Source organism: Neodiprion lecontei, chromosome 3, assembly GCF_021901455.1.
Source record: "Neodiprion lecontei isolate iyNeoLeco1 chromosome 3, iyNeoLeco1.1, whole genome shotgun sequence".
NCBI classification, from domain to species: domain Eukaryota; kingdom Metazoa; phylum Arthropoda; class Insecta; order Hymenoptera; family Diprionidae; genus Neodiprion; species Neodiprion lecontei.
In genome coordinates, this window is record NC_060262.1 from 33,321,927 (window position 1) to 33,346,961 (window position 25,035).

At 37.0% G+C, this 25,035-nt stretch overlaps 5 protein-coding genes across 10 annotated transcripts; 2 read left to right on the forward strand and 3 right to left on the reverse strand.

Moving 5' to 3' along the window:
- Window positions 1-72: 72 nt before the first annotated feature.
- LOC107219617 lies at window positions 73-3,154 on the forward strand. Its single transcript, XM_015657886.2, has 3 exons — window positions 73-515; window positions 604-687; window positions 1,488-3,154. Exons 1-3 carry the CDS (start codon window positions 483-485, stop codon window positions 1,686-1,688), a joined length of 318 nt encoding a protein of 105 aa, XP_015513372.1. The 5' UTR covers window positions 73-482; the 3' UTR covers window positions 1,689-3,154.
- Window positions 3,155-4,033: 879 nt separating this feature from the next.
- LOC107219618 lies at window positions 4,034-10,053 on the reverse strand. Of its 3 annotated transcripts, none has more exons than XM_046734776.1 (7): window positions 9,901-10,053; window positions 9,131-9,674; window positions 8,595-8,767; window positions 8,309-8,464; window positions 7,755-8,135; window positions 5,702-7,651; window positions 4,034-5,618 (listed from the first exon to the last, which is right to left on the reverse strand). In XM_046734776.1, the coding sequence occupies exons 2-7, from the start codon at window positions 9,486-9,488 to the stop codon at window positions 5,274-5,276; spliced, it is 3,363 nt and encodes a 1,120-aa protein (XP_046590732.1). In that variant the 5' UTR covers window positions 9,489-9,674; window positions 9,901-10,053; the 3' UTR covers window positions 4,034-5,273. The 3 variants fall into 3 exon arrangements, with proteins under 3 accessions (XP_046590732.1, XP_015513373.2, XP_046590731.1); XM_015657887.2 differs by having other exon boundaries at window positions 9,047-9,674; XM_046734775.1 differs by lacking the exon at window positions 9,901-10,053 and adding an exon at window positions 9,798-9,816 and having other exon boundaries at window positions 9,047-9,674.
- On the forward strand, window positions 10,029-21,562 carry LOC107219616 (protein Red). 4 transcript variants are annotated; one of them, XR_006903419.1, is made up of 3 exons: window positions 10,029-10,310; window positions 10,600-12,302; window positions 20,959-21,562. XR_006903419.1 is itself a non-coding variant. In XM_046734797.1 (3 exons), exon 3 carries the CDS (start codon window positions 10,687-10,689, stop codon window positions 12,235-12,237), a length of 1,551 nt encoding a protein of 516 aa, XP_046590753.1. In that variant the 5' UTR covers window positions 10,029-10,310; window positions 10,402-10,449; window positions 10,600-10,686; the 3' UTR covers window positions 12,238-13,475. The 4 variants fall into 4 exon arrangements, 3 of the variants coding, with proteins under 3 accessions (XP_046590753.1, XP_015513368.1, XP_015513369.1); XM_046734797.1 differs by lacking the exon at window positions 20,959-21,562 and adding an exon at window positions 10,402-10,449 and having other exon boundaries at window positions 10,600-13,475; XM_015657882.2 differs by lacking the exon at window positions 20,959-21,562 and having other exon boundaries at window positions 10,029-10,318; window positions 10,600-13,475.
- On the reverse strand, window positions 13,447-15,015 carry LOC107219614 (vanin-like protein 1). Its single transcript, XM_015657881.2, has 2 exons — window positions 14,902-15,015; window positions 13,447-14,787 (listed from the first exon to the last, which is right to left on the reverse strand). The coding sequence occupies exons 1-2, from the start codon at window positions 15,013-15,015 to the stop codon at window positions 13,447-13,449; spliced, it is 1,455 nt and encodes a 484-aa protein (XP_015513367.2).
- LOC107219612 lies at window positions 14,913-24,381 on the reverse strand. The gene is made up of 16 exons (XM_046734336.1): window positions 24,307-24,381; window positions 23,408-23,527; window positions 23,171-23,255; window positions 22,872-23,038; window positions 22,133-22,308; window positions 21,882-22,014; window positions 21,680-21,685; window positions 21,403-21,441; window positions 20,389-20,436; window positions 19,816-20,008; window positions 19,423-19,742; window positions 18,838-19,106; window positions 18,636-18,743; window positions 15,797-15,882; window positions 15,231-15,368; window positions 14,913-15,054 (listed from the first exon to the last, which is right to left on the reverse strand). The coding sequence occupies exons 1-15, from the start codon at window positions 24,379-24,381 to the stop codon at window positions 15,280-15,282; spliced, it is 1,914 nt and encodes a 637-aa protein (XP_046590292.1). The 3' UTR covers window positions 14,913-15,054; window positions 15,231-15,279.
- Window positions 24,382-25,035: the final 654 nt, after the last annotated feature.

Genomic DNA, 25,035 nt, shown 5'->3' on the forward strand with positions numbered 1-25,035 from the left:
TTCTCATTTTTTTTTTCAATACCATGCATCGCAATTAAGTGCAGGTTGCTATTTCCCTCTATCTCTTACGTCGTAAAATACGTTCAAATAGGTTGCTTATACGTATTTAAAGATCATAAGTAGAATGCCGGGTAAGACATTTGAATTGAAAATAAAGCGGATGGATCGTTTCGCGGTTGTTTAGAACCCGAGTCTTAAAACCTTGAAACGTAGCAAGCTCTATAAGCAAGTCCACCTAGTCCACTCGATTCCAGTCCAGTCTAAAGACTTATTCAGTACTGCCACCTGGTAGATCGTGCCACAGTTTCTTTTCAAAAGCGGCACATATCAACGGCTCCTTTCGCAATCAATGAACAGACGTGAAATAAATAATTTGAAATAACGTCACTGAGGCATTCATACGGCGAATACGATAAATAGAAACTACACAAGTAAACACAAAACCCTTGAATACCTTGTTGTGAATAAAGTACAGGGGCAGAATGAATTCCGCAATTGTACATCTGGAGCAGAGCGTAAGCTTTTATTTCTGAAATATGACTACCGGTTAACCTCAGAACGTCAACGCGGAACACTCGACGAATAATATATCGTAATTTTCAGGTACGCGAAGCCGATGGCAAGCTGGACATGATCACCTGGCAAATCGACGCGTTTGAAAAAGAATTTCAGGACCCGGACAACGAGGTAATGCACAAGTTTTCACGTTCCGCTAACGCCAGTCTTTATAAGGTCAAAGTGGGATGGGCTTCAGAGTTTTGTTGATGTTTTTTCTATCTCAGGTATAAAACACCCGTATCCTGTAAGATATCGTTTGGCATTTTATTTGACAAAACAATTCTCGTACGATGGTAAAATTCTTTGTTGCCACCAAGTTTAACTACGTAGATATTGATGCAGTACATAAGACAAAAATTAGATAATAATCGGCTTAGGACTCTTAACACAGGATTCGTAATTTTATTAGAAAGATTTCGACTTGTTATTTTTCTTTTGCATTTTGTTAACACATAACTAAATACAAAGACTTTACCACAATTTTTGTAACACTTGGATATGTGAAGCGATTTTGAATGTACGAAGCATCAAGGGTTGGTTTGGATGCACAAGATTGCACGGTGCTAGGAATAGCGTTAACAAGTGAAACAGGCTGCAATGTTCTATTGATTGACGCCATTCCATGTTTCGCTTCCACTTGTACCTACCCTAATTTTTAGCAGTATCTAAAAATATAAGTAAAAGATTATTGAGAACCACGAACACTTGATCGTGTCTGAGTAAAAGATTCGGAAGAAGTTTTGCGCGTTCTATCGATGTAATTAATTTTCCATACTACGTTGGATTTGGAGATCGACTGAATTCGTAACGATGTCACAAAATGTGCGTGCATGTAGTTGAGACAGTGGCGAAATTTTTTTTTACTTTTAACCAGTATCCGTGACCCTCTTGCAACTGCGATGATGTGTTCGTAAATATATTTTATGCAGATATCTGTGCTCAGACTCTTGCGTTCAGTAACCCAAGTGAAAGAAGAATATCAAACGTTACGCCGTGACATCCTCGAGGTTCAACAACTCCAGAAGCAACTTTCCGACTCTCTAAAAACTCAGCTTTCTCAGGTTCAAGGCCATTTCAACATTCTACGCAATAAAATAGTTGGACAAAAACCAACTCCGCAGCTAAAGTAGAAGTGAAATGAAATGAAATGAGAACCGAGATCGCTATTATTGATTGCTTTAGTTTATTTAATATGTAATAGAAGTGATTTCTACCCATTATTTTTACAGGTGCTAATAGTCACACATTGTGAGATAATTTTTATTCACAAACTAGACTTAATTTTTCAGAAATGATAAAATGATCTGTCTGACAACAACACTTACGTGTTTTATCGATCATAAATTATTAAAAATTTTACTGGTTTGGTTTCACCCGCTTGGGAACAAGTGGAATATTTGATGAATAATTCATTCGGTATGTATGTTTTTATTTATGGTGTTGGGGCCAATCAGAGAACATGAGTTTTTATTTAATGAATTATGGTGGAACGAAATCAGTAAGATTTAAATATTGGATCTATAAACCAATTGGCATTGCCACATATTCTTGGTATTTGAATGCGATTTGTAAGTCTCGAAAGTACAATAACGAAAAGTGGTGTCAGACATTGGATAATGGGTTTTAAACGGAATGGTCAAAATCTGTACAGACAGAACTATTAATATCACGATTTTTGGTCTGATCTCATGAAAAGTTTTTAATTCAACATCAAGATATTTATAGAACATTTCAACTTTTAAGACACCAACTCTACTCTCAGCACAGTATTTCAACTATTGAATATCAAGTATTTTAATACGAATTTTCTTGTAGGTTCTGTAATTCAATGAAATGTATCTCGATCACATGATTCTAAGAGAAGTATGTCTTTGTTTCAAAACATATAACTTGAAAATATCTCAGTGCCAAGTTGCAGAAGCAAATACAGCTCCTTTTACTCTTGAAAATATCTCAGTGCCAAGTTGCAGAAGCAAATACAGCTCCTTTGTGCCGAAATGGTGAAGTTAGATTACAAAGAGTAATTAATTATGAAACGAATATTGCCTTAATACATGGTTACCCATTGAATAGGCTGTGCGTACTATGTTTTACAATTACCTATTACACTTATGTACCGAATTCCAGTTATCTATTACTCTGATAAGGATGTAGCGTACGTAAATTATTTTCGAGCGTAATACTCGTAGTACTTACTTTTTGATTACCATGTTTATATTACCATATAGATGAAGGTCTTCCTGAAGGAAGTAGAAATAGTTGACGAGAGTAAAATTTACGGGCATTAAGCATTAGCTTTTCCTCTGCTCAGACTTAATTGGCAGTTAGTATTACATTTTGTTAGTTTTAATTATTGTTAGTATAGATGAAAATGTGAAGGTAGTTTCAAAGGTTTAGTTAGATTTTCGTTTTTCACTTTATGATGTCGTAAATTTAGATAATCATAGGTGACGATTATCCATTGAGGAAATGGATGAGAAGAAAGCCATATTCAAAAATGATAGTTGAGTGTTTCGTAATTCATTATACAAACTATCGATGCTCATTATTTACATTCTGAGACAAAAAAAAAAAAAAAATAAACATTTAACCTTCATAGGACCAGCTTGGCTTTTTTAGGAGTCAGCAGATAACATGGAAACTCCATTTCTCCATGTGTTGACTATTTATATACATAAATCATACCTATAAAAAATATCGAATTTCAAGGGAAAAATACTGGCCCTCTAAAGGTTAATCGTGGGTAGAATTGGTTTTAAGTTTTATTATGGACTAGTTCAGGTTGCAACAATTGATGTACAAGTAAACTATTGTTTTGGTATTTTTTAAATTCTGCCACAATTCAGAATTGATATGAGTGAAAGGTTCTTGTATTATATGACTTTCAAATTGATGCATATCGATGCAAGATTTCACACCGATTGTCTAAAACTTGACGAAAATCTCTAGATTATAAGTATAGTTTGAGTCACACTCTTATTCTTTCCGTAGCCGCGATAAGGTGTCCCCTAACCAATATCTACGCATTTCTGTAATATTTATTTATTTGTATACTATATTCACTACTCAAAATAATTTCTCTTTCATCTACCCTGCTAATGATAAAATAAAAACTAAAGAGAAATGAAAAAGAAATTATACACTAATTATAAGTAAAGGATGGTCTGCAACACATTCAGAATGTGCCAAAGAATTTTGGTCAATTAGAATAATGTTTTGTGTATACAGTAAGTAGATTTAAAAAATCTGCGTTAGGCTAGTCTACATATCACATAGTAGCCTTTGGTGTATCCAACATCTTTACTAATAACTATGAACTTGGACAATTCTAATTCTATTTTTATTGTGCAATTTCTTCATAATTATACAGTATAGATACTTTATAATTTATTACTTTTCAATGGATATTATGAATATGTATCCAGTACAAAGCACGAATTCGATATGGGAACTTCTCATTAGCGATTTACAACAGCAGAGTTTTTGCACAATATAGTTTTTTTAAATTTCTTTCACTTTCCAATCTCACTCTGAATGATAAACACGAAACTTGTTAACTTCGGTTAGGTATTTCAATCTATACTTTGCTTGAAAATTACAGGGTTTGATCAAATTTCGTATACAATTCTAAAAAAATCCTACAATACTAGGAATCTGATTAGTTCGGATAAGAAACTTAAAACCATGCTTTTATCTCTGGAAGCAATTTTGGGTGATATGTAAAACTGTGTTTTCCACATTTATCTCGTCGCCATTCACAATCAAATCCCTTAAAATTTGTAACAGGAAATAATTGTGATTAATCCAGTATTTTTAATATAATTACATATTGGTAATTGAACCTAATTTGAAAAGTAATGTTTGCTTGAATCATCAACTACATCAAGGAAGTATTATATGTTATTTTCATAAAATATTCATTCATAACAACAGCAAGTAACAGTATTGAAGTACCTAATTCTGATAGCTCTCATTTACACCATTACATTACGACACGTAATTGCTCAACATTTCAACGTATGTACGTTTAACGTTCGTTAAACGAAGCTAAAGATCTGTACCTTTTTAAATATTAACGATATTATTGAAAAATAAAATGTTATCTCTGTAGTGAATTGATTCATTCAATATTCAACCTCGCATATTTTATTCTCTCTTTAACTTTAGGAAAAACAAATTAACATTGTAAAACGAGTGTTGCGCTCTCACAAGCCGCAGTTTTTTTGCATCCCTTTTATTGGTATATATTATACCTATACACGACATGTTACACACAATTTCCCAATATTTAAAACAATCTTCTTCCTTTTCGGCGATCTCATACACTTTTAAATGTACTTCGTACACATTGTATCGCCAAAATACCATTATCGGAGATGATTCCTTAGTTGAGAATGGATTGTAGCGAGATTGCAAGGGGCCAAAAATTTTATTGGGAATATGCTAGGAATAACAATGTCAGGGTTACAACTGTTTTTTACAAGTTAACTTCGGGTCTTTTTAATAAAATTTTATGGACTAACTTCACGACTTGAGTGGATACCTATAACATATGTATATACATAGTACACGGAAAAATATGTAACTTCAATATATGTATATTATAAACCAACCTTGCACATAAACATGATTACTATTATACCAATTCTCTGTGAAACTCTGACTACAGAAGTATATTAATCTGAGAGTTATTGTATGTAAAAATATGTCCAAACCTACAATGTTGATCGCGGTAAAGGATCGTCTTCATCCATTTGATAATCTAAAATATCTATTTTCAATTCTTGATGCCTCTGCCTGTGATTCTTCAATGACCCCAATTGCGTGAATGCTTTTTCACAAATATTACAAGCGTATGGTCGCTCTCCTGAGTGAATACGCTCGTGGCGAATAATGTGACTCTGATAATGGAAACTCTTGTAACAAATGCGACACTCGTACGGTCGTTCTTTTGTGTGGGTACGGGTATGTGTTTTGAGGTCAAACTTTTTGAAGAATGTCTTCGAACAATGTGTACACTTGTGATTACGCTCCTTGAGGTGATCTCTCTTAACGTGTTCCTGTATAAAATATTAATATTGCATTAAAACAACAACTCACATCGGTAGCAGCGCATATAAGTAAAAAAAAGTGCAATACCCACGTTTACTTGAGACAAAGTTGTGTAGACTTTTGGACAAATTTCACAGACGAATTTCTGTTGCCCTCCAGCTCTATGACTAGCCATGTGTTTATTGAGAGTAGACTTCCAGGCAAATAATGTCCCACATTCCTTGCATTTGAATTTTTGTTGATCAGCAAAATGTGTTCCTATGTGTTGTCTGTAATTGTAACCTTTTGAAAATGATTTTTTACAAACGTCACAGTTATACTTTTTCACATTACTTTTCGGCTTTTTCTTCTGAGATACTTCAGATTCTAGTTTACTTTTCTCGTCGGTACCATTCATCGTGTAACTTGTTTCTGTATGCACGTTTTCAGCGTGTTTGATATTATTTACAAATTGGGTGCTTTGCCCTTCATCTGTATCATAGGTTTGAATCAACTCAAAGTCTTGCGTTTCATCAAATTCTGAATCTCCTCGAATTAGTTCGAAAAATTGCGCCCCATCTTCGTTCTGTACAAGTCTTACCATGGGTCCATCTTCCCTTACAGTTTTCTTGGACTCGCTTTTAATTTTCTCATTGTATTTCGGAAGATTATTCTGAATTAATCCAAAGATTTCTTCACAACTTTCATTACCCATTGGCGGATTCTCAATTTCCAAATTTTCATTTTTGTTCAGAGTTCCCAAATCGTCAAAATTTGTTTGTATTGATAGATTCTGTATAGTTTCGTCCGAGACAAAATCACAGTTCTGGTCTTGCGTCCCAAGTGTTTCTATTTCAAAAAAGTCAATCAAATTATCTTTGTTACTTTGTGCCAGGTAAAAGATTTTCTCCCCCCTGTTATGCACAAAACTTTTTTCGCCACTTTTATCGTGATTAACATTTTTCGATAAATTTTGTACTTCCTCTTCAATATCCTCCGTTCCTGTCCGCTTTCCAATCATTTCGGGAATATCAGATCCCTCTGATAGCGTGTTTTCCGTTAACTCCAAGATACGTTGACCATTCTCTAATTGGACTAATTTCAACAGTGAATCTGATATAGGCTCGTTTGGTGTTATTTTTGAATTTTCGTGGATACTCTCCTCTGAAATTTTTCCTATTTCGCAAGATTCTACCACATTTTCTGAGCAATTTGTGATCAGTAGCTCATAGAATTGTTCTTCGTTGTCTGTTTTCACCAATCTCAAAGTTGGTTCTTGATTGTCAGAGGATTTAGTGATTACCGTATTAACGTTATCCATATGATTTTTGAATAAGTCTTCAAACATATTCTGTGCATGTAAAGTGGTTTGTAAATTACCATCTTCGCGTTGTCCTTTATCAGAGTTTTCTTCATTCAAGTACAGCACAGAGTCTTGAATTTCTAGTACTTTCATTCCTTTTGTAACCGAACTTGTGTCTAATTCTTGTCTATGACTTGGTTCTGAACAGTTTAAATTTATATTTTCAAATAACACAGAATCTAACAATTTATTTGGATTTCGTTTAACTCCAGAAATTTTTTTACTACAATTTTTATTTCCAACCAGATGATGCTTCTGTACGCATTCACTTTCTCTAAGCTTCAAAGTATGTGTCTCTTGAAGCTCGGCATGCAAAGTAGAATTTTCGATCGCCTCTAAGTCATGTTTAATATTTTGTAATTTTTCTGGCATTATTTCAGTACCAATATTCCCGAGATCTCCACTTTTATTCAAAAATGCTAGACCGTCCTTTTTTAACGTGTGTACATAAATTATATTTTGGGTAGTATTTTTTGATGACGCATCTTGCTTTTCGGCTAGTTCAGGTTCATTCACATCAGGTATCTCAATTTCTTTCCAACAATTACTTATCATCTCAGATACAGCGGCTTCATTGTCACAGTCTCGAGATCTTATATTATCAGTTTGCAAAGCACTTTCGGCCGCTAGTTGCATCAAGTGTTCATGCAAAAAATGGTTTGCTGTATCTACTACTTGTTCCGTATTCATGTTTGCCAGCTGTAAACAATTAGATTTGATATGAGTTTGTTAAGGTTTAATGTAAGTAAGATAGCAAAATATAGTGTAACAAAAGTAATTGTAATTACGTATATGTTTATACCTGTTCAGTAGTAACATAAACGATTGTTTCTTTAGTTCGCTTATCCTCTTCCCGGTTGCTGGGACATGTAAGAATAGTCGGTTTGAATTTGTAATCAGGTTCATGGTTACTTGAATTCTGTATCGTATTCATTTTCGAGATACCCTTGGCTCTAGGAATTCTTTCCGAACAAGAATCTCTCGAACCTTGGTCAACAACCTCAAGTTTTGTAACAAAACTTTGTTCCTCTGTAGATAAATTTGATATAATTTTTTCTTGGTTTCTGGCCTTCTCAGAGAATTCTTTATCAGACACAATTTTCTCAGATATCATTTCATTTGCACCAGATAATTTTGGTTTATCACATCTGTGTTCTTTGATTTCGTCCATCTTTTGAAATACCTAAAATATAAATATATATATATTGAATTGGGACTGAGAAGTAGTTAATACGAAAAAATGTTTACATAATGATTTTTGTCGATATTTCAAAGACACATTGCAAATGACAGAAAGAATTAAGTATCCAAAATTGGCCAAAGAAACAAGCCGTGTAGAATTGCAAATTCTCTCACCTGATTACAACTTTTGCACTCCAATATATTTATGCCTTGATGCATACTCTCGTGAACTTTTAATAGCTCAACGAATTGAAAACTGTCCCCACAAATTGTACAGTAATGTTTGCGTTTAACAATTTTTCCATGATCCTGCTGACAACTTCCAGTAAACTGTAAATAAAAAAATTTTTCATTCATATTTGCGCTTAATAAGACGTATGATTAATAATTTGGCATATTGATCTAAGAAATAGTTGCAGCGTGTGCATGATTCTAAATTGTGAAGCAGGGCGATACTTACTCCGTGCGATTTCTTCATGTGTAGTTTAAGACCATTTCTAGTTTTATACTGTTTGTCACAAAAACAACAGTCCATACTGTCATCTCCTCTTTTGTGAATAGCTTTGTGTCTGGTTAATGTATTGATCTGTGTAAATCGCTTGCCACAAATGGTGCACGGGTACGGCTTCACTCCTATAATCCATTGGTTCTAATTATTATTTAATTTTACATATATTTATGTCAATTGTTTTAGAACCCTGTCATGTTTAGCAGGAGTATCATGTTAATTAAAATGTTTTCTTTTCATATAAACTGCGCCAAAAACGGTCTTTTCAGTTTGACGCAACATTGCGATAAAAAATAGTAAAAGTATCCAAAAAGAAGCAAAACGACGTCTTAGCCTTTTACTGCGATAGTTTCTCAATCCAGTTGTGAAAAAAAGTCTAAAGTGAGATAAAGTTCCGTTTTTACCTGAGTGAGTTCTGCCATGCCTAATTAAATTGGAAACATGATTGAATTCTCTTCCGCAAACTTCGCAAATGCATCTATTAGTACCTAAATGAATGTTTAAGTGGGTTTTCAAATCTGTTGACCTGAAAAATCCTTTTCCACATATCTGACATACTTGAGATCTTTCCTGGCTATGCACATTTCTTTTGTGTTTGTCCAACTGTGACATTCTGTCAAATACCAAATCACATAAATCACATTTGAACGGTCTGATCAAATCGACAGTCAAAACCTTGCTCTTTCCATGTTGATTGACTTTCGTCTGTTCTTCGTTATCTGTTGAATTTCCGTACATTGAACCATCTGATGGCAACTCATAATCAGCAAGTTCTTTTTCATTCTCGAACATGTTGTTGCACATAGAACAGACGTGTTCTCCCTCTGTACTCGTGATGTAACGCATGGATTCACGACGAAAAGGATCTTGTTCAGATTTGTGGACACTATTCCCTTTCGAATCATCCTCAATCTATTCATTAGAAGACAAGCTTTCGTAATCGTAAGAATCTCTGTGGCAAGCTGAAATCATCTTGGCTTTTTTGATCAGTATGTATTTTAATCGACGTTCATGTTGTTGTCGATATGTCAGCTGTAAGGAAATATAAATATATCAATTGAAGCCAAGCAAACCAATAATGAATTGTTTTCAGCACCGTTTACTGCCTAGAATGAACAGGCAGTACGCTAGGTAAAGTATATACAGAAAATTTACAATCAGTCATGTGACTTTACAAATGGGTTGGAAGCGTATGTATAAGAAGAATGAATTTGTAAGCTGTTACTGAATATCGTTTAATGTCTTCTCTCATACTCACAACGCGTTGCAGGTGTCCGCGATGGACGAGAATATCTCATTCAATAATTAAAATGAGTGACGCTACAAATTCCTTCTCAATAGGGATGATAAAATTGCGAGTTTGACGTTTGACGGGTGTGAAGTTAGGTTGGGCTAAAGTGTCATGGCGCCAGTTACGCGACACGGTTTCGTTTGAGTCCGTGCACTTGAACTTCGCAAACGTTGAACTGTATTCGAAATCATCGAAGCGTTTATTATTTTGGTGTGAAAAAATTTGGACCAGTGAATCCTACAGGTTATAAAATCTGTTACTCATTAATTTCAAATCGTATACGTTGCACAGAGGCGTACGTGTCAGAACAGCGACCGACATAACCTTAAAACGAGAGGAATAAGTCGATTGTTTGTTACTCCGGCTGCTTGTGAGACGTAAGGGCGTATGTAAATGCACTGATAAATTGACTTACATATTTGTTACGTATCAATAGCAATTTGCATCAGTAAATTTTACAATTTGCAGTTGTGCGAACATTTGCTCTCTTGTATTTTCAGTTGCTAGCAAATGCAGGTAATTTTGTAAAATCGAATTATATAATTAACCTCAAAGTCAACAACAAACTACTAGATAGATTGTTTTGCTGATGATCATTAATTAAATTATCAAAAGTGGTTTTAAAAATTTTTGACTGCGTTAATGGGGTTCAATCATTTATTACAGTTGCTGATGAGTAGACTACCAAGCGGAGCTGCTGGCGAGTATCTAACTCAAGAATAATCTATTTCCTGCGCATTTCTATTGACAAAAATGCCGGACACAATGGAGGAGGATATGGGGCTTTCGGTGAGATTGACCAATGATGATTTTAGGCGTCTCTTAATGACGCCGAGGGCTTCGGTGCCGTCGTCAACTCCGGCGTCGGTTCCTGGAACAATGCGAGACACCGCAGCTAAGACGGCACAAACTCCCGTAATAGCGGGAGGAAGTCGAGCAGAGTTGAGGCGAAAAAAGAAGAGTTTTTATGCCAAGCTTAAGAAACAGGAGGAGGATAAAATGGCAGAACTAGCTGAGAAGTACAGAGACAGAGCGAGGGAGAGACGAGATGGAACTAATGCTGATTATCAGTCCGAAGATCCAATGAATACAGCGAGTGCCTACCGAGCCGTAGCGCCAGATGTTAAATCTGGTATGGATGCAGCAGAAAGAAGGAGGCAGATGATACAACAGTCGAAGTTCTTGGGTGGAGATATGGAGCACACTCATTTGGTGAAAGGGTTGGATTACGCGTTGCTGCAGAAGGTAAGGAGTGAGATAGAGGCCAAGGAACAAGAGCAGGAAATTGAAATGGAAAAGCTGGTGAAGCCAAAGAAAGATAAAGAGAAGGACAAGAAAGAGGTGGAAAAAAAAGAGGAGGAAATGCAATTCAAGACAAAGATAGGACGTAATATACACAAAACATTGGCTATTATGCGATCCAAACATGTTGAACGCAACGAATTGTATTGCCCTGGTCGAATGGCATACGTCATTGAGCTAGATGATGAAAATGCGGATGGTGACATACCAACGACGCTGATCAGGAGCAAGGCCGACGTCCCGACGATAGACACAACGCCAACTTTGACGACCAACGATATTGTCATAAATAAACTAGCCCAGATTTTGTCCTACTTGCGTCAGGGCAGTCGACATAATAAGAAAGGAAAGAAGAACCGTGAAGGCAAATCACGTGTAGAGGAACTCAACGAAATTGATACAGCACAGAGGCCTCAAGACGACAGCATTTATGGAGATATCGGCGACTACGTTCCTTCGTCAAGCAGAAAGGAGGCTGTTCATTCAAAGGACAAGAAAAAGGGTTCATATTTTGACAAACCAGTTGAGACGTCGACAGACGATGCAGCTAACGCTCCACAGCTACCGCCAGTAATAGCACAGAGCATTGAAAATGCACCTAAGAAGGGTATGCTGTTGAATAAACTTGCTGCCGAACCTGAAGGCTATGCCGAGTGTTATCCAGGACTTGACGAGATGCAGGATGCTATTGACGATTCCGACGACGAAGTGGACTACACTAAAATGGACCTGGGAAACAAGAAAGGGCCAATTGGACGGTGGGATTTTGACACTCCCGAGGAATACAGCGAGTACATGAACAACAAGGAGGCTTTGCCCAAGGCTGCCTTCCAGTATGGAGTAAAAATGGCAGATGGAAGAAGAACTAGGAAGTATAATAAGGAGAAGAATGAGAAAGCAGAGTTGGACAGAGAATGGCAGAAAATACAGAACATCATGAATAAGAGAAAACCAACAGGAGGATCGGAAGCAGTGCCAGAGTTCAAAGTCCCAAGATATTGAATAGATGAGATATCGATTCAGGATACGCAAGTTTAACCGAGGGGGAAAGTTATTGCCACCGCTAGGTCAGTCAACTCAATTTTTACATTCTTGCTACTCGTACTATTCATCATGACGAAAATCATTGAAGGTATTTTTATCTGGCTTATCAGAGAATTGGAAGACCAAGAAAAAATTTGCAAAATATGATTTACAATTTGGAATTTAGGTTCAATGTCAATAAGACGATAAATTGTGACAAGAATCGTTCAAAAATAGATTTCTCAGGATTGATTCTGTAGGGCTCAACTTTATCCACGTTCTCGTCCACAGATCATTTTATACTTTTCCGATTTTTACTGAATTCTTATATCGTCATCTAAGATAACTTTGCTGGATGTGGCAAAACAAATATGTACACGAAATGGCCAGGCTTGCCTATTCTCCGTTATCTGATGTCTGACCTCAGCAATGAGTTCAGTGACAATTAATGTTAGATAGTGTTCGTAAAAAATAGTGAATTATCTTAACAAGGTGAAATAAAATATTGTACTTGCGCAGAGTGTGATTTATTGACGCAGAGTTGAACAGTTGGAAGTGATATATTTAACACTTAAATATGAACTGCATATAGTTATAAGGAAATTTTATCTGGTTCACAGTATTTCTCGACTCGAAGGGGGTAACAGAATGCGAGGCGAGGTGTTTGAAAGGAAACTTTGCTATTGAGCTAGCCATAGACTTTTATCGAAATAGACATTTAAATCACTAAATTCATTGCATGATTAACAAATACAGGTCGTAATTACTAGTTACATAGTAAGCTTATGTAATATCTTAAAATAAAATATGGAATATACGGCTCCAACGGTAATTGCTCTTTGTCTCGCGAGTTGCGAATTTTCCATTGAATCTTCTATCGCATAGAATCTATCTTATTGTAGTCAAGTAATTTCAGTAACTGAGTCATTTAGTGACATCATTAACTAGCAGACAGACGATGATAGAATTTTTTTTTATACGTGAAGCATATAGAGACATAAGGTAAAAACAGTGAAATAGTACAAACTATCTTTAATTTTGATTAGATCATAAGTCACGAACTTATCATACACGCTATGCATATTAAAAATATACATATATACTTAATATTATTGGATATTTCTGCGAGGTAATTATTTACATACATAATACCCGTCGCAACTTTCCGGATACAAAAAGTTACTCTTCTCAATACTTAGTTAAAATGTGCAAGGTAATTAAGACTGCAAAAACCGTAGTCAGGACCACTGAAAAGCGTGAGAATGGAATCGCGGATGATACAACGCTTTCGGTGAATGCCAGGCCATCGGCCGAGAAATTTCTACCATAAATAGCAAAAGTTAACAAACTGCTTGTTTTAGTGGTCAAAACGTGGGTGACATTCGCTAAAGTAGAACCAGATACGGTAGTTTTCCTGTAGGTGAAATCGCTGATGTTTAATGGAAGCATATCCGTGGTCAATGAGTCTGGCATCTGCATCGTGTCTGAGGTGGTAGAAAAATTACCGGATACGACGATTTCGTTAAAGACAGTCGGCTGCAAGACGGTGTCCGTAGCGGCAAATCTCAGCCCGCAGCTGCTCGCCGTATCATTTCTACAAGAAATAATACTGCAGATTTGCACACCGGTGGTAGCCACGCCCGAATGTGTTCTCACACCGTTGAATACTGCGATGCGGTATCTGTAATAATTTGCACTCGAATTGACGCTCTCCGCATCGAACGTCCCGTTGACGTAAAAGGAACAGCAAAGCTGCCGATCGCATATTTCGAGCCAACTGGCGGTCGTGCCGTTGCTCAAGGACAAAACGCTCGTCGTGTAAGCCGTCAGAATATCCTGGATCACCGCTTGCTGAGGGACCGTCGTTATACCGACCAGAGTCGTGATTTCGGTGTTACTGAACTCGTAGATCAGCGGATAGGTCGTGGAGGTGACGTTGTTTCGGGCCCCGTCGATCACCTTTGGTACTCTTGCCACCAAAAGAGCGTTCTTCGCACTCTCCGAGAAAAGGGCGACCAATTTTCCGTTGGTTCCAGCGTATATTCCACTGCCTCCACTGCCGGTAGCTGGCATGTTGAACCCTGACGCCAGAAGGTTGACGTTGTTCGTGTAGGACCAGGCCGTTTGGGTCTGAATGGCGGTCAGATACGGCATCTCGGAGAACCAGTGTACCGAGAAAATGATGTCGGTGACGTTATAGTCGTTGATCAGAGTCAGAGTTGGCGTTCTGAAGAGGATGTCGAAACAGATTATTTGTCCAAATGTAACGTTGAAATCCGTGGTAAATGTCGCGATGTCTGGGGTCGAAGTTATGTTGAATCCCAGCTCGCCGAAGAGGTTGTACTTTCTGTATCTTGATACGATTGCTCCTGTTCGGTCAAACGCTACGTTTGTGTTGTAGTAGAAGTAACCGTCGCTGGGACAGGGACGAGACGACGTTCCTGTCGTGGTGCAGTTCTCTTTCTCGCTCAAGTTCACCACGACGTAAATTGAGTTATTCTTGGCAGCGCATGAGATCAAACGTAAAGCCTAGGAAGAAAATTCCGACATTAGGTATACTGACTAACACCTGTATTGTAGTATGTTTAAAGATGTCTGACATTCTTTGTATTGCCGATGAATCCAATCGTTCTCTTTACAAACCTCCATTACGACAGTCGACGAATTATCACAGGGTATGTCTGTTCCTGGGTCTGGTACAAAAGAGCTGTGTGAAGGATATAAAGTTCTGTCCGTGTCGGAGGAATTGAGTCCCATTGTCAAAGAGCTTTCTGGAAATACGACGATGTCCGTGCTCTGAAAGAATTCAATGAATATAAGGAATTCATTTGGGTAAACATATTTTTCAAGCGTTATAGAAATATACTCTTTTACAAAGAATTCTGAACTCGAAGAACGTTAGAAATTTTACCACTGCTATTTGATTTTTCGATGAGAGACAAAAAGTTTTTCTTTTATTTAAATCTACTCACGTAATTTGCAGCTCTCTTAATAATTGTAACATAATTTTGAGCATTAGCGTTAGCGATTGTCGTCCCGTTTGTTCCATTTGTAACCGGGTAGTATTCGACAACTGCACCTATGTAAGAAGTTGTGTCTGCGGCCAAAACCTGTACATGACGAATAGAAGGGTATTAGGCGAACGATCGATAATCAAATTATGGATAAATGACTAATTATTGAATGTAGTTGGTATTTTTTCAAATTACCGACATAATAGATTCAACATGAATTATCGATAGATTATTCTACTACTTATGGATGCTACATTCGTTAAGTTACCAGCTAGTAAATTTCTTTCTCAATAGTGTTTTTGAACGGTTTTGTTACATAAATTATTTAATTCACATACAGGCCCGATTGCACCGCGGTAAAGTGAAGTCACGCCGATCTCATATACGAATTGCATCTGGCGTTATCATATTCTTTTCAATTGATAAGTAAATTCGAAGTGAACGCGGCATGCGGTAGTGCAATAGAGTCTCGTAGTGTTCGACCAAAAGATGGCTCGTATTTCAATATGTGAGTTGATACATACCTCGGAGGTCAGTTGAATAGAAATCGCCAACGCGACAGCAACGATTAATAGTTTCGAGAGACGCATGGTTATCAATATGAAGACAGCTGTAATATAATTTTTACTTATATAAACCAGGTTCCCCTTAGATATTGTTATCTAAAATAAACAGCGATTCTCTTCGATAACAGCAATACAGCTAACTGTTATCGCAACCTGGGTTAAGCGTATTCAATTATCGTGACTAGATATTTGTATAGTAATGGGTTTTTCACTTATTCACTATTTCAGTGCAGCAAAAAGCATAATGAATTGTTTCATAGGCGTAATCAGAATTTTCAATTTTTACCGGACGGCGAAGTGTTGCGCTTATAAACCTGACTTACAATAATGTCGAGTCATTCGGCGTACTTACCGAATTTCATATATCACTGACTATTCGTGAAAACTTATACCGGCATTGTCATAAAAAATAACAATATGAAAATTTACGCGGTATTTTCGAAATACGATGTCAGTTTTTTTTTTTCAATCAAATCGCGTAACTAGCGCAACACACCTGTTATTTTTTCAACTCCACAGTCACGGAATGTACTTTAATTTTCAACTTTCACAACCGCTTTTACATACCTAGGCGAGTTTAATAAGTAGGTAGACACACTACGTTGTACGCAACGTCAGTTCTGCTCCGCAATCGTTCTGTAAACTGCGTCTGAGACATGCGAATGTTATTGACGATAGAAAACTGCGCAGTTGCGTTGCATTTGACAGACAAAAATATTTGAATTTGTTTGCATCGTCGTATGAAATAAATTTCTGCAGTTGCTTCGCAAAGTGATTACTAAAGAATCGTCCAATTTCATTACTCAAATTAAGAACATGAAGAATTTGACTAACGGTAAATTTCAATTTACATTCACAGCCGATTGTTGACGGTCGAGTAGACGTAAAATTGAAACAGTGAAATCTTATGTAAAATCGACTTATCACATTATCATTTTATTTCACTAACCCACAAATAAATAGTGTATATGGGGCATTCCACGCTAATTCGACCTGGCTTTTACCCTTGACCTCTTAGATTTGGCATGCGATTTTTTCTATGATTGTTCTCACTTTTAAAGGTTGTAACAGTTTCAAAAAGCTGCCAAAGCAGTGACTACGGGACTCAGTAATAGGTAGTTCCGCAGAGGGAGGGGGGGGGGGCCTTCACCTAAGCGGTTATATGATATATGTGTGATCAATCAATCGAGAAGTGTAAGCTATAGACGACGGATGAGCGGTCGATCGTTATCAGAGTGCGCTCAAAAAAGACGTTTTACGGTGATCACTATATCTTTGAACTGGATCCTCAGAAATTGAAAAACCCAACAGATTTCGTTAAAGTAATGTTAAATCTAGTAATCAATCGAAGGAATAAGCGAAATAAATTTTTTTGACAAAATGGCGGTTTTTCAAAAAAAAAATCGATTTTTGACCAAAGTTTCGGTTTTAAATTGCTTATAAAAAAAAAATATTTATCGGTGAGCAAAAATCTTCGATTAATTACTAAAAAAAATATTTAAGAAGCTCGTGTTAAAATTTGAGATCAATCGGTTCAGCCGTTTTCGAGTAATGTTGGTCACCGACTTTGTAAACACCATTTTGAGAAAAACGCGTTTAAAGTTTGGGGAGAGAAAAGTAAAAATTTACCTTTCAGGGATAAAAAAAACAATAACACACTGCTGCTTCAAGCATCTAAATATATTAGAAGGGAACATTTACGATGGGCAGGTGCATAAAAGGGACAGCGTTCCAGGTCAGCCCTTCCGCTCCGGCCTTGCACTTTCAAGCATTCTGAAACGCCTTTTCGAATTTGCGTGTAACTTCAAAAATATTCACCGGAACGATAAGAAATTTGCTGTGTGTATTCTTAAATATATGTACATTAAGAAAATAAAATTTAAAAAAAAATCGATTTTTTGAAAATTCTAACTGTATATAACTCCTTAAACAATACGGAGAATTGAGGTGATAACAATTATTTCCATCATAATAATTAAAAAATGCGTATAAATAATAAGTTTGATTTCAGAACACTCACGTTTTTTGCTGAGCCGCTGAATGTACGTAAAAGATTTCATCCTTCAGAACTTTATATCCCCACATTTTGGAAACTATCCGACAGATCTTTTTGAATTGCAGTTCATAGTACATCTTATTTTCTACTTGATCTTATCGTGGAGTGAGATTTAAAAAATAATTTACAGTATAATGGTGTTCACAGGTTATTGTGATCCTAAATGCTTGGCTTGTATTATTATATAGTATTAGCTTCAGCGACATTTGGGACGTCAACTACATGGTAGTTGAATTTTGTACCCATTGAGTTGCGGCTGCAACAGACAAATCGATTACGGCTGAATTTTAAACTCACGCAAGCTTTAAAATATATCGACCAGGTAATTCGGCTTGGTTTTGTGACGGTCGAAGTTCTATGGTCTTTGGTGCAGTGAATCGAGTTACGACACTGAACCAATGGCGAATCAGGTGAAATGATGTCAAAAATATTAGAAATCAGTATACATGTAATGAAGTGATGTGTGCACGATAGATATTTTGTACCGTGAACAATATTCTTGTCACTCGATAGTTTTTGCAAGTCAGACGGTTCTCATTCTGGGTCCTTCCGAAATATCACTCTAATGACTCGAATTCTAATAAGTCTCCGTTCTAAGTATCTATTACAACCGTCGAACGAGATATAAAAAAATAATTATGGCGTCAAAGATAGAATCCGATTTCCGAGTCCGGCGCTGCACCATATTTCGCTAACATTCAACATAATCCGTAGATTGAAAAGTAAAGAAATATAACTCACATGTACTTGCACAAAGTATCGAAATTCTCCGGAAGATTGAAACGAATGTGAGGTGCGATCAACGATAATGGGTCATTCCAGTCGTCGGTAGTTTTTATTTCGTCCCATCTGCGAATCGAGGAATGTATGGTTAGAAATGAGAACTGGAATATTGTACCACGGCTTATTGAAAGAAACGCGATTTCTCTCCACAGTTACTAACCGAACAACAAAGTGCTGGCAATATTGAGTCGAGGGATCTTGGACGTTCTTAGCTGACTCAACAGCGTATCGCAACGCAAGATCACGCGAGTCAACAACCGGTTCACGTTCTTCCGCTGTGTCAGATTCGATTCCATTGACCATAGAACGGAACTCCGGGGTGTCAACGAAAATTACTTTGCTGCCATTCAGTAACAACTTGCCAATCCATTCTGTAGCTCCGTATGTTGCAACGTCATCCTCGTCTTCCTGCGACTGCAAGTCGTAAACCTAGAATCAGAGACAAAGCGTTTAAAGAGGTTGACGCGATGCCGCATAACTTGTGCATTCGACATCCGGATACTTGGTCGCCAACAACGCGAAGTGCTTGACTTTAATTTAATATCCTCCCTTGACAATGAGAGGATTTCCCGAATGGGAACCATTCAAGGTAACCGAGGTGACTCTTTGCCTTGCTTCGACCGTTTTTGGTTGGGTCTTTCTCGAGTGAGACCCTTCTCGCCCTCTTCGCGAGATCCTCTCTGTACTTCGGACAACACGTGAAGTATGTACGACGACTGGTCTTTAGGTTTACAAATAATCTTACCCTGCAGCCACAAGCAAGCCTCAAATAATTTCGAAAATTTTCCATTTTATCCATGAACGACAGCGAACCCTTGGTATAAACCAACAAAATTCCCTTCGATGCTCCGTCATCACTCTGTTCCGGAGCTCTTTGCGACTTTCCGTTGTGTCTTTCTTTATTGAGCTTATCTACAGCTATCAAATAGTTGTACTGCCTGATCCAATAAAGTAGTATTCCTGCTGAAATGGCACCTACTGCGACGTAGGAAAGAATAGTCGCAACAAGTTCGAGGGAATAGGGGCTATCGTCTTTGGGCTGGTAATTGCTGGCAGGTGGAGGAGCTACAAATAAATCATGTAAATTCATTAATTGGTTCGTTTTATTATAAAAAGTTAGTACATTTGAATTACGTACTGAAGCGGAACACTTCGTCAGAGATAAAAGGTTGCCAACGATAATACTCCACTGTTTCATTTTGAAATAATTCGCATGTACCAACGATCGTGTAAATCGACACGTAATAACTACGATTAGAATTGCATTCGCGTTCTTCTTCCCGTGTAACATCCACTATCCATTTTGAATGCTTTAGACTTTTTTTTGTTTTCTACAACAAAGAGATTTATTTAATTAAAAGAAAATATTGTGCAGCAAACCTTAGGGGAAAACAGAGGCGACTGTGATTGGAATCGGCCAAGGCTCACTGCTAATCTTTCCCTTACATACTTGGTGCAAACATTTTCTTGATCTTGAAGTCGAAAATTCAACGGGCTTATTATTTCAGTACAACAAAGATCAAGTTTTGATTTTTATTCATTATTATTCACACAAATAATTCAAATTGGATTTCTCTGTTGCTTCCACAACGTATCCTACACACTTTGTATAATTAAACAAACCTAAGGAACTTATGAGTTCGTATGAATTGGAACTCAAATTTGAGTCTTCCTGCACTACGTTCGAATTTCAATGAAACGCAAGACTTACCACTAGAAGATTCGCGCGCAACCGACTAAACGTACAGATTTCCCATTCCTGAAAAACAATAAACCTCTGCTTAAAGGGGGGGGGGGTATCGTTAATTCGGTGGAAAAAAGACACTTTTTTGAACATTTGTTTACAATATACAGCCAATGTATTTTAAATTAACTGGTTACAGTATTGTAGAGTAACATTTCAAGAATATTTTCTGAAAATTTCAGTGGAAAATATTAAAAACTAAGCCATTGGTAGCTAATCTCCGGAGACGTCTCGAAAAAAAGTTGTTTCACGATGACGGTTGTAACTCATCACTGGGTCATCTGAAATCAAAAAGTCAAATTGATTTTATTACTTTATGAGTTTCTCCAGATAACGCTGTCAAGTTTTTTTTTTTGATCTTTCAACTTTTGGTAACACTGGAAAGTTAAAAACGCGATTTTCGGTAAACAAAAATCGGCAAATTTGTTATTGTAAAATGAAAAATAACAACAATGTAAAAAAAAAAAAAAAAAAATTGACAGCGTTACCTAGAAAAACTCATAAACTAATAAAATGAATTTGATTTTTTGATTTCAGGTGACCCAGTGATGAGTTACAACCGCCACCGCAAAATAACTGTTTTTCGAGACGTCTCCGGAGATTTGCTGCCAACGGTTTAGTTTTTTATATTTTCCACTGAAATTTTCAGAAAATATTCTTGAAATGATACTCTACAATATTGTAATCAGTTAATTTAAAATGCATTGCCTGTATCTTGTAAAAAAATGTTTAGAAAAAGTGTCTTTTTTTCACCCTTAATATCTCGTATTGTCTTGTACAAAATCATGTATCAAAGTAAAAAAAAAGTAAAAACAGCCAAATCACATACTGACAAACAGCGCCCCATACCGTTTCACACAGCGCCGGTAAATGCAAGGGTGGATTTAAGGGCATCGAAACGGAAATTCTGTCATTTTCAATTTTTATGTTCAGGATTAATTGCATCAATGTAAAAAATTTAAATGTCAAGAAAACACTCACATTGTGCGGGATTGGATTTTTACAGCTGTGCTCGGTGTCCTGAAAAGCATTGAGAAAACTTCAGCTCAGAGATCTCCTCCTCCATCGCAATAGTTATTTTCGTGGCGAGTGCGCATAAAATAGGGATTTCTCGACCAGTGCAAAGTACCTCACACGAGTCGAAAAGTCCCTATTTGCGCACATGCCGTAAATTCTATTTTCCGTGCTACCTCCCGTAGAAAAACTCTAAGGTAATCGAGTGTTGACGGAGGTAGCGCTTGAAAAATATTCTACCTACGTATACCTACATAAATTGAATCTTTAAAAAAGTGTTTTTAGCATCAATATTGACGGAGCAAGAAAATTATAACGTGGAAGTGCAATCATGTATGTGTAATTGCCAATTGGTAATAACCGTGGGCCATTGAAACAAAATAAGATTTAGAATATATCGTGTTGATCGAATATTCGCAAATAAAGTAAGTCTAATGCTGTATTACCCTTTCAAACTGTTCCTCCATGTGAGACGGGACGCATTCCTTTCCGGTTCTGCTTCCGTTATGGCTTATCACGCATAATGCTAGCGTGCGGCACAGTGTCGGTACTGTCACACGAATGTTTACACTTTCTTTCCTGAAAACAGTAATGCAAGAACTGCCTTGTTATCGGCTGATTCAGCCATGCGCAAGTTTTCACAGCAGATACTTAATATGGTCGAGTTATGGAATGAAATTGTACGTTAGGAACTCACGTCGTGTCACCAGGGGGATAGTACTCTAGTTTGCATTTCTGGTGAGGATCGATGTGAGGATTGGACGTATTGTAAAATTGACCGCCGTATAACCAATTGGTGCCGTTTTCATCCGTTACATTGAAATAATAACAACCAGTAATTGGTTTTGGGATGGTCATTAGCTTTTCGGCATTCTGAAAACAACAACGCATCTGTATAATGCTTGGTCGGAATATGACACATGTGTCGATTTTCGAAATTGTAAATAATTTGACTTTATGCTGACTTAAGACATAACAACGTAACTGATCTAATCTCAATCCAAAAATGTACTGCGCTTCATGATGTTTATTCAGAAAGTCTGCATCGTAGAGGATATAGAGGAATTATTGGCAGGAAATTTTTTGCGTGCCGCTGCAAAAAATTCTTAGCGCATACACTTTGTCACAGAAGATTGAATTTTTGTTTCAGAATACACACTATCATCATTTTAATCCGGTTGAAAGACATTTTTCATCTGATCTTTTCTAGTCGTTTTAAGAACAAAAACTCAGTACGATCAAAATTCCGCCCGACTACCCCCATAAAACGAAGAATTGAAAATAGCCCTGAATTTGATAGAATTACTAAGTTTACGATTGCTTGATCTTGCATACATTTGTCGAAATATGGTGTATACGAAGCTTTCTGTCTTACAGTCAACCTACGGAAGTTAACTAAAATTTGGCTCTCTGACACGTGGTCGGAAGTTAATTACCTTTGACGCTTTGTATGCAGTACTGGATCGTTTAGTATAATTTTGATTATATAGAAAAAGATTCTCAGCATCTTCGAGGGTCTTAGGACAGTTGGCGTTGTCAGTCGGTTTGATAAGTGCTGTTATCCAAACATCTTTCGGTCCATTAACGAACGTCGCACGAATCTCTGTGAAACAAAGTATGCCAGAACACGTCATATCACCGAACGAACCGAACGTTTTTAATGAAGATCGATTGATCTTGACTTACTTAGATCAACCAGATAAATTTCGAGCAATTTTATTCCTAAGAATCTCACCGTTTGCGTCTTTGTCATAAACTACTTTCATCTTGCCAGGTCCTAGAGTGTCATTTTCTGTCGATTTCCACTCTGCAGGGAACTCCTGGAAATCGTAAAGAGTATTTAAAGTGTATATTTTTTTCTTTAATTCGCGAACTGCTCCACCAATGAATGAAAGCTCCGTTATGTTTAACAACCTGCGGAGAAATAGTTTTAGTGTATGTTGATGTTTTATGTCGAGTTACGGATGGATACCTTCTTACTGTCTGGAATTTTAGACTCTGATCTAAAATAGTCCTGCTGAGCTTTGCGCTCTGGGTTCACAATAGATAGCAGAAGATCACCTCTGATAGCAACCCTGATAATTGTTGGAATCTATTTGTTAACTGTAAAAGCATTTCCGTTATCTAGGTCAGAAATTCAAACTAATTGTCGAAAAGGCGATGGTACAATAATTTCAACGCTTTGGACTGAATCGTCAGTTAAAGTCGCAGGTGACATTTTGCTGATTTCGAAATTTGCTTGTCACCCTAGTGACTGAATTTTCATTCTCCACCAGAATCACGTTTCGGCAGTTTGGTAAAGTTGATCTTTCAATTATAAACAAATGCAATTGTTGTGCCATATTCTCTTTCCAAATTGAGAATCAGAGCTGTCTCGATATCATAGAAATTGGGATATACTTAACTCAGTACCTTGAAAAGTTGTTGCAAAATTAAAAACGATACATTTCGCTCGTCTGCTTTTACCTCGCGAAGCAAGTTTCATGAAATACTTTCCGGCGTTTGACGTCAAATCACTATTGAGAAATGATTTCGTGTCTCCAAGAGTCGTCGGATTTTATGGATCGTAAATAAAGGTCTGGACGATAAACATACAGATATGCTTTCTTCGAACGACGAAAGGCCTCTGACGATATGTTGGTGACTCAATCATTTATGAAAATAAGGAAAACAATATCAAATGTGGATCGTTTGTGATTACTTGAATAAATCATTAACACAGATGTTGGCGAAAAAATGTAATCCTCGATACGAAATAGGATCTTATAATTTTTATTATTAAATTACAACACGAATCTATAAGTTCGGGATGTGCTCTGTTGATAACTGAAAAAAATGGTGACAAGTCACCGTATAAGGCTATGTGCGTACCGAAGCAAGAACTTCCAACATAAATTTCATCGTTATGGAATCTTTCGTCTTACAGGCCAATGTGGTTGTTATCATTTCCGCTTCGTACACATATAGTTTGTGGCTGGTCTCAGACTCCGGACGAGAGTTTATCTACATCGCAAATTCTCCCGCAAGTGATGTTGCTTTCACAAATATAACGAACGCTTTCAAAAATGCAAATTAAAAGCAAAGTACGAGTACAACGATTAATCTTACAATGAAATACATGCATTGGCTCAGTTAGACCGCAATCACATAAAAACACTTGAAATTCTACCTCATTTCACACGAAATTATATCCGCCAAGTACCAGTCGCTCAAAATTTTTTATTCCCGAACTTATTCGTTAGTCTAAAATTTTGATCCCATGGCATGTTTTGCAAAGAGAAAATCCGGATTGCGGGGTAAAATATTACGTGGGGCTAATCTGTGTGAAATTGGCGCATCTTCGCGGTTTTAAGTGGGTGCGACGTGAGCCGTGTTTCAATTTTTACAAGTTGTTCATACGTACGTATTCCCGCTGACATTGATCTTTCATTAGCACGGCAGAAACGTGCCAAATGCAAAGGGTGAATACAATAATTTTGAGGCCGCACATTTCGACAAGAATCTCAGGATTGCATTGTACGTGTCACGTGCGACGATGAAGAAGACGAGTTGTTCGCTGCCGCTGAATATTGGCGGGAGATCGCTCCATTTATCAGATTA

Coding starts and splice junctions, on each gene's coding strand:
- LOC107219617 (XM_015657886.2), top strand. CDS start 483: ATGAATTCCGCAATTGTACATCTGGAGCAGAGC. Junction 516..603: donor TTGTACATCTGGAGCAGAGC/GTAAGCTTTTAT, acceptor CGTAATTTTCAG/GTACGCGAAGCCGATGGCAA. Junction 688..1,487: donor TTCAGGACCCGGACAACGAG/GTAATGCACAAG, acceptor TATTTTATGCAG/ATATCTGTGCTCAGACTCTT.
- LOC107219618 (XM_015657887.2), bottom strand. CDS start 9,488: ATGCGTTACATCACGAGTACAGAGGGAGAACACGTCTGTTCTATGTGC. Junction 8,768..9,046: donor GCATGGCAGAACTCACTCAG/GTAAAAACGGAA, acceptor AATGGATTATAG/GAGTGAAGCCGTACCCGTGC. Junction 8,136..8,308: donor AGTGCAAAAGTTGTAATCAG/GTGAGAGAATTT, acceptor TTTATATTTTAG/GTATTTCAAAAGATGGACGA.
- LOC107219616 (XM_015657882.2), top strand. CDS start 10,687: ATGCCGGACACAATGGAGGAGGATATGGGGCTTTCGGTGAGATTGACC.
- LOC107219614 (XM_015657881.2), bottom strand. CDS start 15,015: ATGGGACTCAATTCCTCCGACACGGACAGAACTTTATATCCTTCACAC. Junction 14,788..14,901: donor CGTCGACTGTCGTAATGGAG/GTTTGTAAAGAG, acceptor TTTTCTTCCTAG/GCTTTACGTTTGATCTCATG.
- LOC107219612 (XM_046734336.1), bottom strand. CDS start 24,381: ATGATAACAACCACATTGGCCTGTAAGACGAAAGATTCCATAACGATG. Junction 23,039..23,170: donor TTATGACAAAGACGCAAACG/GTGAGATTCTTA, acceptor TTTGTTTCACAG/AGATTCGTGCGACGTTCGTT. Junction 15,883..18,635: donor GATACTTTGTGCAAGTACAT/GTGAGTTATATT, acceptor ATTATATTACAG/CTGTCTTCATATTGATAACC.